Source organism: Desmodus rotundus, chromosome X (assembly GCF_022682495.2).
Source record: "Desmodus rotundus isolate HL8 chromosome X, HLdesRot8A.1, whole genome shotgun sequence".
NCBI lineage: Eukaryota > Metazoa > Chordata > Mammalia > Chiroptera > Phyllostomidae > Desmodus > Desmodus rotundus.
This window is the reverse complement of record NC_071400.1, coordinates 81,956,775-81,967,515: the sequence shown is the minus strand read 5'-3', so window position 1 is coordinate 81,967,515 and position 10,741 is coordinate 81,956,775. Positions and strand designations below refer to the sequence as shown.

Below are 10,741 nucleotides of genomic sequence, written 5' to 3'. Positions count from 1 at the left end.
GCAGTCCAGTCAATGCTTTTTTGTAACATAACTGCGTGCTTTATTGAGATACACAGTAAAGCAGTAATATAATACAATAGTAAGGCATATATTTGGTGAAGTCTGATATGTTGTGAAAATGCGGTAAAACTGAAGTTTAAAAAAATAATTAGTAAATGTTACAGTGTTGGTGTTAAAACACAATATATTATGATACGCAAGTAAGAACCCAGTACCTGAAAACAATGACGTAACATGCCATGTGATGTTTACGCTTCAGTTACACTGATTATGAGTTACAGGTTAACACTCAGTGGTTATACAGAACACGAAATAATGTCCAAATTATGCTTAAAATGTAGCAATAAAGCTCTCAATGTTTATTCATATATTTTGACAGACTCACTCCAGAGCTAATGTCTAAAAGATAAAACAAAAAGTTGAAAACAAAATGATGCACTCTATCTCTGATTTTAGAATGAAACTTAAACTTCTTAGTAGGACGTAAAGGAACCCCTTGATTTAAGTCGTGGTTAAACAAAATAAAATCCTCAGATAAGGAAAAAGTCCAGTGTCACGTAAAGGGGAAAAAAAAAATCCAAGACTAAAACCACATCTTAACGTAATTTGTTACCTTAGAGCTTTGGGTTTCCTTTTGGAAATTATAAAGGAAAACAGAAAGTGGGGGAAAATGCTCACAGAACGAACAAGTGGTGAAGCCGTGAAATCAGGTGTGCACAATTATTAGGGACACCCCAAAACCAAAGTGAGGTAGAAATAGCATGAGAAGCCATGTTTGATGTTAATTATCATTAATAAAATAATGGACAAAGCCCACTCTCCAAAAGTTAATTACACTTGATGTAAGAGGTAACAGATTTACAAAATAATAGGTCATACAGTGATTTCTATTGATTGAATATTTTAAAAATTCAAAGACTAATCAGATGAAATGAAAGAATAAAGCTTTTTCCTACCAGCTAGTCCTCTTGATTTTTTTTCTCCACTTTTTGAACAATTTAAGCTGTGTAATCCACCCAAAAGGCTTTGGAGTACCTTTTGGAACATCTGAATCGATCTGCGTTCGCACTCACCAACCTGTGTGGAATTACTCGTAGCGAAATGCCAAGGAGGGAAGCACAGTTCACGAACTTCTGGGTGGATATGTAACAGTACCACAGTGTGATGGGGCTACTGCCTTACATTTTCCCAAGGGTTATTTTAAATCAAGTCTTGTGGCATTTAAAAACTCACTGCAATGAGAAAAAAAAAAAAGAACCATAACACCCACTGCTGTTTGCGAGAAGAGGAAGAATCATTTAGTTGTGATTAGACAGAGTTGTATGTATGGTTATGAACATCCATCCAATCTTTTACTTCAGGAGCGGCCTCGTCCCTCAGAGGGAGCGGCTGCAAACCCCGGGCCCTCCTCATCTCTGGGAGTTAAAATGCCTCCCGATGCTCGGACGTCCACTGAAGCATCATTTAATCTGAATTGTGCCATTGGCAACAGCAGGAAGCTGAATATATCAACCAACGGACCACTCCGACATAATAACCCCCGTGTACTCATTCATGTGTTCCTTTTAAGAAAAATTCAGTACTCTAGTTGTCAGTGGAAAGTTTAAAATGAGAAACATCTGGAGCCCCAGACAATGTTATTTAGTGTGGTGGTCCTTTCCCTCTGGCTCCAGGGCCGTTTCATTCTAGACCGAGCAGGTAAGCCTGGTTGACCAGAAGCGCTTTCTTGCCTTTAGCAAGTGGCAGGAACATTTGAACAAGAAATTTAAAAGGTCTCTAGAAATTTCTATTTGTCTATATACCTACAGTAGCTACATACTTATAGACATATAGATGTATAAAACGAAAACCCACAGCCAGTTCCACTCAGTCAACGATTCTCAAAAGAGCAATGTGACGCAGCCATTGGTAGTGTTAGAGGAAGTCCTATCTCGAATGTGCAAGAAAAGAAAAAAGCCATGGGTTGCACATGGAGATCACGCTGAAAGGATGCAAAACAACGCGCTGCCTCAAAAGTGTGTGTGTGCGTGTGTTCGTTTTTAGGGGTTTTTATAAACAACTTTTTTAATAAAGCACACTTTAGTTTACAATCTTTCTGTATAACTGTTATAAATTTTTAAACAACCCAAAATGCGTTCCATATAAAGAAATGGCAAGTTATTTAGCTATCAAGATTTTACATGTAGTTTTCTTATAACTTTTTTTTGTACAATTGCATAGACGTGTAAAACCTGCCATTGTTAACAAAACAATAACAGACTTAGAAACTACTGAAATCTACAGTATAGTACCACTACCCTTCACAAAAATATAGAATTTTTTTTTCTTGTAAACTCTTACTGTCTAATCCTCTTTGTTGTATGAATATTATAAAAACCATGCGGGAATCGGGAGTTGTAAAACATTTAATCTGCCCCTTCTTCATCTGTCATGACTGAAACTAAGGACTCCATCGCTCGGCCCAAGTCATCTGCCAAGTGGAAAAGGTTTCCTACATTCTGTCCTGGAAAACAGAGAGAAAAAGAGGCTTTTTACACGGCGCAGGTATCTACACCCCCCCTCTTGGCCATTTGGGAAACCGCTCCCCATTTCTTGGTGAGGACAACAGAAGCTGCATCAAGGGTATGCACGACAGGGCTGGATTTCCCCGGTCTCCAGGAAGAAGCAAAGCCTTGTTAATGAAGCCATTGCATGTTAGTATCAGCTCAATATCGGACCAGGCTCCTGTCCGTCACGTCAGTGGAAAAATGTCCAAGACCGCACTCATCTTCCCGATATAGACTGAAAGGATTCCACAGGGCAGCACAACATTCCTGTCGTCCCAGGAATATTTCATACTGGGGTGCACCTTTGCACCGTGCTGTGGGAGATTATTTACTGTGTACTTGAGCTGAATTTTCAGATGATCAAACAACCATCACCATAATTATCGCCACTCCCACCGCCACTCCATTGCCATCACTGTTCTCGTCACTACTACCATCAGTGTGACATGACATCGTCACTTCAAGACTGAAGCTGCTGCCTCAACGCTGATTTGCTTTCTGCTTCTCTTGGGCTTGAAAAACAAACACTCGAATGCACCTTTTAGTACACTGTTGCCATTAGAAGTAGAAAGCTTCAGAATAAAAATCGCTCTGCATTCCAAATTACTCTGGAGCCTACTTATAATATGACCCACATGTTTAGCGTGAAGTTAGGTATCCTGTGAGTCCATTTTTGATCTCCTCCTAAATGAGGGTTAACTATCAGGACAGCCTTTTAATAAGAACATGACATGACCCAGCATTAATGCCCAACACGGAGCACAAAGGCGGCACAGTATCCCTGGGTCCTCTGTGGCACAATCCCGATCTAGCGTGAAATAATTTGAGACACAGTGTATGACTTGACTTTTTATGTATGTCCCATATTTTCATATGGCTTATTTGAATTCCTGGATAGCAGTAAATCATTCCACTATTCAAGTACTGCCTTTGGAGCTAAAAATGCCTTCCTAGGTAGGCTATTCTTACCTTGCCATGTATTAACTTTACTGATTCACATTAGCTGCTGAAATCTCTATATAAATTAAAGATGGACGACAGCAGGTATTCTGTTCTAATACTTAGTTCAGGAGCCATTGTTTTTATGAATGTGAGAGGCTGTGCAGAGGGCTCACAGTGCTGGCACCAGATCCAGTCGACACCTTAAAAATGTGACGCCATCCAGCCATTTATATTAAGGGGAGCCAGTGTGTAAACCTCTGTGCTTTCTTAGTGCAAAGAGTTTCAGTAAGAATTTTATTTAAAAAAAAAGAAAAGAAAACAACCCATGCTGGATTTTGATTGAGACCGCAAACAAGAAGTTGTAACAAAGCCTATGTACTGCCTCTGGAGTGGGCCGACGGGTTGGCAGCCCTCCATGGGGCTAAAAGTGTCCTGGGCTTTTCCAGCCCATAAGAACCACAGGAAGCCATAGCTGGCCCTTTGCTGTTCCTTTGAGCTTAGAGCAGAAATACGTAACTGATGCCACCAGGCAAGAGCGCTTCCCTTGTGTCTGTTTCGGACTGCCCGGCTACCTCGGCAAATCACCATTTCTCATGCAAATGTGAAAGTGGATGGACTAGCTGCACAGTTTTAATGACTTGCAATCTTAACAGCAATGAACAAAGCCAGTAAAAACAAAACTGGAGACCCTCGCAACCTGGTATCTGCATAGAATTTCAACTACTTCTCATCACCCACCTACGACTATACTGCAGTGTACCTTGTAGATAGAAAATATATTATTACAAAACATAAAACAGGGAAGAACTCAGGTTTCCCCCATTGGCTTGTTGGTAATGATCAAGAGCTGCCTATTTCCGACTGTGTGCTAGGGGGTGGGGACCACAGTTCTAAAGATAATAAGGACAAATAAATGCAGTTATAGGGTACAGCAGTCCGCGAATGACATCGTTTTGTTATAACATCCATGAAATGTCACAGTTTATAGTCTCATTTATATCAGTTAGCCTATGGTAAAGTGGTTTCACCATATGTCGTTCCTCTTAAAGCTGCAGAACCTATTGATGATGTTAAGTGAGGGCTTCCTGCCTGTAACCAAGTGGTGCTTCTGCTCCCTGCAATGGCGCTCAGTTACTACCTGGACAGCAAACTCGTGTCTCTAGAGGCATGACTTCTAGGGGTACCTGCTCTTTAAAAAGTTACCAGGTACCATTATTCTTCATTACTCTGAATCTACCGTACACGCGCCCATAAGAAGATGGTAGGTGGCCTTGTTCACGCTCACAAAGGGCCTCATGCCTGTCCCTATGCTAGAAAGATGACGTTCAGTCACCTGTCCGTATCTATGTTATGCCTTTGGTTACTCTACTTACAAATGCCTGTTTTACCAGAATAATTCCAATATTTTCCATGGATGTTTTCATTACAGGCAGGGAAAAAAATCTGACAAAACATGGCCCCAAAGAATCATATACCTCAATCCACCAGAGGTATAAAACTGCGCCGTGACACAGTGACCTGGGTGCGGAAAAGAGAGCCGTACCCCGATTCCGCTCTCCATGCGTATAGAGCAGAACAGGAAGGAGGCCATTAGTTTCACCTGACAGATAAGTCCAAATTAAAATCTGATACTATGAGTACGAAAGGCAGGGTCACAGGCGTGTGGAATGAGCTTCGGGCACAAGTCAACACAAAAATGCATCTGTAGAAAGTGTTAATTCAACCCCTTTTAGAGCAAGGCCCGGTGAACCGCAGGCACCATGCGTGGCACATCAGGGCGGCGGCATGTTTCCCACGTTGGCGCTAACTGCGGCACACTTGGCCTCACACGCCACCGCTGCCTGAGGGAGTCGTTCTCCGCAGCGACTGGAATTGAGTCTTTCTGGCAGCGATCCAAGACCTCAATAGCAATCTGGCACTCTATTTTCTTAAAAAAATACAATTCCCAAATAAGTGGTTAGCATTCGACTGGCCAAAGGACAGCCAGAATACTGCAGTGAAATGCCCTTATCTTTTCTTCTCTATAATTTAAAGCTTTTCAAGAAAAAACTCTGCTCTACTGTACATTTCGGATATTTTCATAGCATAAAAAGCATTATTATTTTGATTCTCTGGCTTTCTGGAAACTTATCTGACTATAATGCACCTCAGGTTGTCAACTTTCCAAATGTCTATATGACTTCAATTACATGTGCTGGCCTTTTCTACTATGCGTTCACGGGAGAAATGTGTTCAGGGTGGTCAAAATTACGGCGCAACATTTTACAACAAGTTAAAATAAATTTTAAGGGGCACTTACCATAAGAACGAACCCAAGAAGTCTCACTAAGAAGTATGTGAGCCAGGCAAACCGTCAGGAGTATTCAAAGCTTCACCGATTCAGGTGTCGTCAGTTTCTCCTCCCCGCCCACCACTCCTGCCCTCCCTGGGGGCCACCGCCCCAAGCCTCAGCAGGAACCCTGGTGTGGACTGAAGGACTGTTACATTCATTAGACTTGCGCGTGGCACAGTGTCGGCAGAACTGCCGGTGTGACTCCTCGGTTTAAATGAATCCGTGGCTACTCTTGTCCATCCTATTGCTAAGGACCCAGAACCTTCCCATGTAAGGGCTCTCCACCCATCCAGCCTGTCTCCCACATGACTACATGCTGTGGCCGTCCACGAGAGAGCTTTCCTTCTTGTGTCCTTCATGTTCAACTCTTGGTAAGGACGCTTTTGTTTCACTTGAACTGTCACTGAACACTCTCTGTCACCGAATAGTCATTTGGTTGGGTAATTCAATGGCCAGATAATATTCCTGGTAGAACAGAAGTGGGAAGCAGCTTTTGCTGTAAAACCCCAAACCACACTCAGTGATAGCGCTGCACCCTACCCCCCTGTAACCCAAAGAGAGGCATTAAAAAAAACCCCTCAAGATTCCCCACATTCCTCTTTTATCTCGAATTGGTTAAGGTTCTCTCTGGCTGCAGATGCCAAATAAAATAGTATCATCTGAAGGGCAAGCTGAGATGATACGAGCCTTTACACACCATTGTCTAAAGTGGCAATAAAGCGGAAGAGTTAAAGAGTGTGGCTCTGCACCCAGGCTGCCTGGATTGAAACGCTGGCTGTCGCCTTGGACACACTGCTTACCCTCTCACCGCCTCTGTAAAACGGGGTTAGCATCAGTACCTACCTCATGGGTTTTCAGTGCAGATTACATAATGAAAAGGGCGGCGAGCGCTGAGAGCAGTGCTTGGCACACAGCGCGTGCGCACTAAATATTAGCCAAAGTGGCAAAGCAAGAATGCGGGAACCCAGGAAAAAAAAGAGAATAAAACGAAATGAAGTCACCCCAGAAGAATACAAACCAAGTGCACTGGCAGAAAAATGCTAGGGTCCTGGAAGTAGAAAGAAGCTTCGTGACTCATCAAGTATGTGCGAGGCTCAATTTCTTTGGGAGATTTCGTCTGTGTTGCAAATGGCAACAGATGATGAACCGCAGGATTCCAACCCAGAGATTCCTGCTTCCCCCGCCCCGTGGTTCTGTCGTCATGGTGATGACAATGGCCATGAACATTTGAGGAATGCTCCTCGTGAGCTGCAAGTGGAGAGGTGGCTACCATCCTTACGTAATGACGCGTGTGATACAAACATGCGCGTGCACGCACACAATTCTTACACAAACGCCAAACATAGAAAGCAGGATGAGACAGACAGAAGCCATGGCTGTGAGCCTGAATCTCACTAACCTCTCTCATTGGCTTCCCAGGGGTATTTCTTCCTTTAATAATAGAGAGAGGAAGAGGCAGAGATATCAGAAAGGAAAAAAAATCATGTGCATAAATATTTATATGTATACACACACAATTTCATACCAATTTGCTTCTTTTACCAAACTAATGTTGCAGTGACCATTTATTCCCTTCTGGGAAAAAATCAAAAAGACCCCCAAAGACACGTCCAGTCACATCACCTTTACATACACTTAAAACCGGTGTCAACAGAGGTAACACGACCCAGGGGACGTCACTTATAGAGTCCATGGGGTTCACGTGGTAAAACGGGACGAAAGCTGGCACAGTGTAGAAATCTGACAAATCGAACATTGTTCTCAGGAGCAACAGCACGCTCTCAAGCTTAATGTCAAAAGTGTCAGAATCTCTTTACTTTGGACAATCAACACACCGAAACAAACAATAGTTGCCTCTGTGTGCCACAATTCCGCGCCCCAAAGGCAAGGCACAGTGTCGCTTAGTGGCTAGCGCCCATCCCCTGGGAGAGTTTGTTCTGTCTGGTAGAAGCTGAGCATGCCGTGATGGGATTGGGGGCGTTTGAGGGAAAAGAACAGAATAAAAGGGGGAAAGGAGATCAGTCACAGACTCAGATCCAGCCCTAAACTTCCTCGTAATTTCACCAGGTTATCAGGAGCCTTAAGAATCCGTGGCTAAGGACCTGCTGGCTTTGTTTGCTTTGTAGAATCATCCACCTGAATGCCTTTCTTTCTTTTTGAAAAGCGGGGCCCTCTGACCATACCTAGTGTGCCTCGGACGCCTAATTTCCTTTTAGCTCCTGAGTCTTGAAAATGACAATGGTTTTCAAACTGTGACTTGAGCAAACCCTTCTACAGGATCCCAGGATTTAGAGCTGATAAAAGAAGAACTGGGAGAGGTTCTGTACATCATCCTTGCATCCCCCCAGCCCTCAGGGGCTCCAAGAATGACAAAAACTCCCCGCAACAATTTGAGAGCCAGTAGCGTAGAGTGAGGAAGTACGGAGCTACTCTTTGAAAACACATCTTTCAAAACTCAAGTTTGAGGCCTCAAAACTTCTAGTATACCTTAGGTTTTCTACGTATGCATTTTCCTCTCTCCCTGCCCCTCATCTTTTCCTTCCCTCTGAACTTTCCTGAGTCAGAGCCCTCGTGGGAGCAGAAACACTGCCTGCCGGACCGTGTCATCCCGGGCCTGGCGTTCACGGCCTTGCTCCAGTCGGGGAAAAGAGAAAAATGGGTGCCTGCTTGTCAGTTGGGGGCAGGGGGCTGTTCTCTGTGGTAGGCCCATACCAGATGGCAGGAAAAAGGAAAGAGAGAACATTATTTCATCCTGATGACTCAAATAAATGCCAGCATGAATTACTCACCCGCTCCTTTTGACTCCTTTAAAGAGTTTTTTTTTTTTTTTTTTTTTTTTAAATCTTTATATTCACAGTTATACTGTCTGGTGGTAGAATCCATTCCCTTCCCCTGTAAGATGATGATGGCCCCGCGTGCTGCGCTTTGACGCTCTGGGTATTTGATACCTGCTGGCTGAACTGAGGATGGTGGCCACTAGGTCACGGCCACGAGTCCTTTGGTGTTTTAGGCAATGTGGCCTTGTCTGCTACCCTCTAGCTCAGATGACAAAGGCTGGTAGAGCTTGTTCCAGCTTGTAACTTTGACCTACTTTTAAAACTTCAGAAAGCAATTATGATTTAGTTTCGGAGTATAACTGCGATTCTGAGAATGACGTTGCTTATCTTTATTCATTCCACACCAAGCCACATTCGGAGCTCAGGACTGCCTGGTCAGTGGTGGTGCGGCAAAGGATTCGGGTTTTGTCTCAGGTGCTTCTCCAGAAAGCAGATTTTATGTAAATGAACCTTAATCTCTTCCAAAACCCTCCCTCATCACTTGGGTGCCAATGTGCTCATTAGCACAAAAGGAAGGTCCTTTTTTGTTTAAAAAAAGTTTATAAACTACTGTTTTCGACTGTACCTATTAGGAACAGTTCTACAGTGATGAGATGCAATATTTAAGAAATTCTTTATTCAACAGGTACATACAAGTACGAGATACCAGTTTTATTTCATAAATACATTCTGTGGAAATGAGTTTCCTTAGACATCCACTTACGGTGTCCATCTGGCAATGTGGGATGCTGGCAGGAAATGAATCAAGAGGAAAAGGAAGTTTGCTAGGGAGTCCTGAGTCTAAATAAAGGGCCCGCTCGGGTCTGGAGAAGTTACGCTTCCTCAGACAGTGTGAACTGAAGCTGGCTGGTTGTCTTTCTTTATGTCACGTCAGTTTCCGCGTCCCTTTAGCTTCTCCATCGCAGTTCACTGACCAGTTTAAAACGTTTAGAAGGAGTCCCTTTCTTGGGATTTGTTTCAATACAAGTGAAAGAAGATTCGAGTGGCCATACTTTAAATACTGAAACACTTTTCAATATTTAAATATTGAAAATATTTTCCCAACGTTTCAATGGATTGAAACATTTCAATCCATACTGAAATATAGATATAAATGCACGAGCCAATTCCAGTGCACGGTTTTGTGGGGTTCAAAGCTGACAGCACCGCCGCCTGGGGCTGCATGTATGTAATGAGGTAGAATGAACAGCAAAATGACAGCGTAAAGCGGGGACCGGCAAACTTTCTCTGTAAAGGCCACAGAGTAAATATTTCAGGCTTCGCGAGCCACACAGTCTGTGTGGCAACTATGCAGCTCTGTCATAGCTACTCTGTCACTGTAGTAAGAAATAGCCCTAGATCATATATAAATGAATGGGCGTGGCTCTGTTCCAGTAAAACTTTATTTACAAAGACAGGCTGTGGCCCAGATCTGACCCAGGGGCCATAGTTCCCCCGTCCCGGGTGTAAAGGAATGAAGGCTCAAATCCTACATGGGAGCAGAGAGGAAACACAACGGTGCCTGAAAGGTGATGCTTCTGCCCTAGTCCTTGATGTTGCGCTTCCATGAAAGACTCACAGATAAGACTTGAATTTGAAAGGATGGCAGGTTGGGCACAGCTGCTGGGCTGGTCAGTTCGAGGCATTTTATAGAACGTATGTGGGCTTATTTGGAAGTGGGTGGTATGAGAGGGACAGGCTGGTAGGGGCTGTTGGGGATAAAATTTACGTGACACAGGGCGGCAGGTAAGAGATTACACAGGCAGCGGAAATGCCTGCGTAGCACTGTGAACTGCAGTCTGAGTTGTCTTATTGCGCGGAGAGCTTATGCTGGATCCTAGAGATGAATCGGAAAGATAAAGTCGCGAAGCTAAACGTGCGCACATTCACACCCAGGACGCCTTGCCGTTCATACTGGCTGTTAGGCGGGGTGGTGTGGCCATCAGTTGATCAACGGAGAAACATGTGACCCCTTTACTCCTTTCTGGGCAATAGTTTAGTAAGGCCACTGAGAGAAGATCAGAAGGCTAACTGAACTTGCTGAATGGCCATGAACCAGGTACTTTTCACTTCTTTGGGCTTCCAAGTACTTTTAATGCAAATGA

General features: G+C 43.6%; 1 protein-coding gene across 10 annotated transcripts in view; it reads right to left on the bottom strand.

Moving 5' to 3' along the window:
• DMD (dystrophin) overlaps positions 1–10,741 on the bottom strand; it is a 1,965,474-nt gene continuing 1,954,733 nt past the window's right edge. For 3 of the 10 annotated variants that reach the window (XM_045192972.2, XM_045192973.3, XM_053917636.2), the window contains one exon: positions 8–2,503. In XM_045192972.2, coding sequence (XP_045048907.1) covers positions 2,406–2,503 — 98 coding nt within the window. In that variant the 3' untranslated portion in view covers positions 8–2,405. Of the gene's footprint in view, positions 2,504–7,219; positions 7,252–10,741 lie in introns of all 10 variants that reach the window. The other 7 variants (XM_045192974.3, XM_053917637.2, XM_053917632.1 and 4 more) reach the window with 5 other exon arrangements.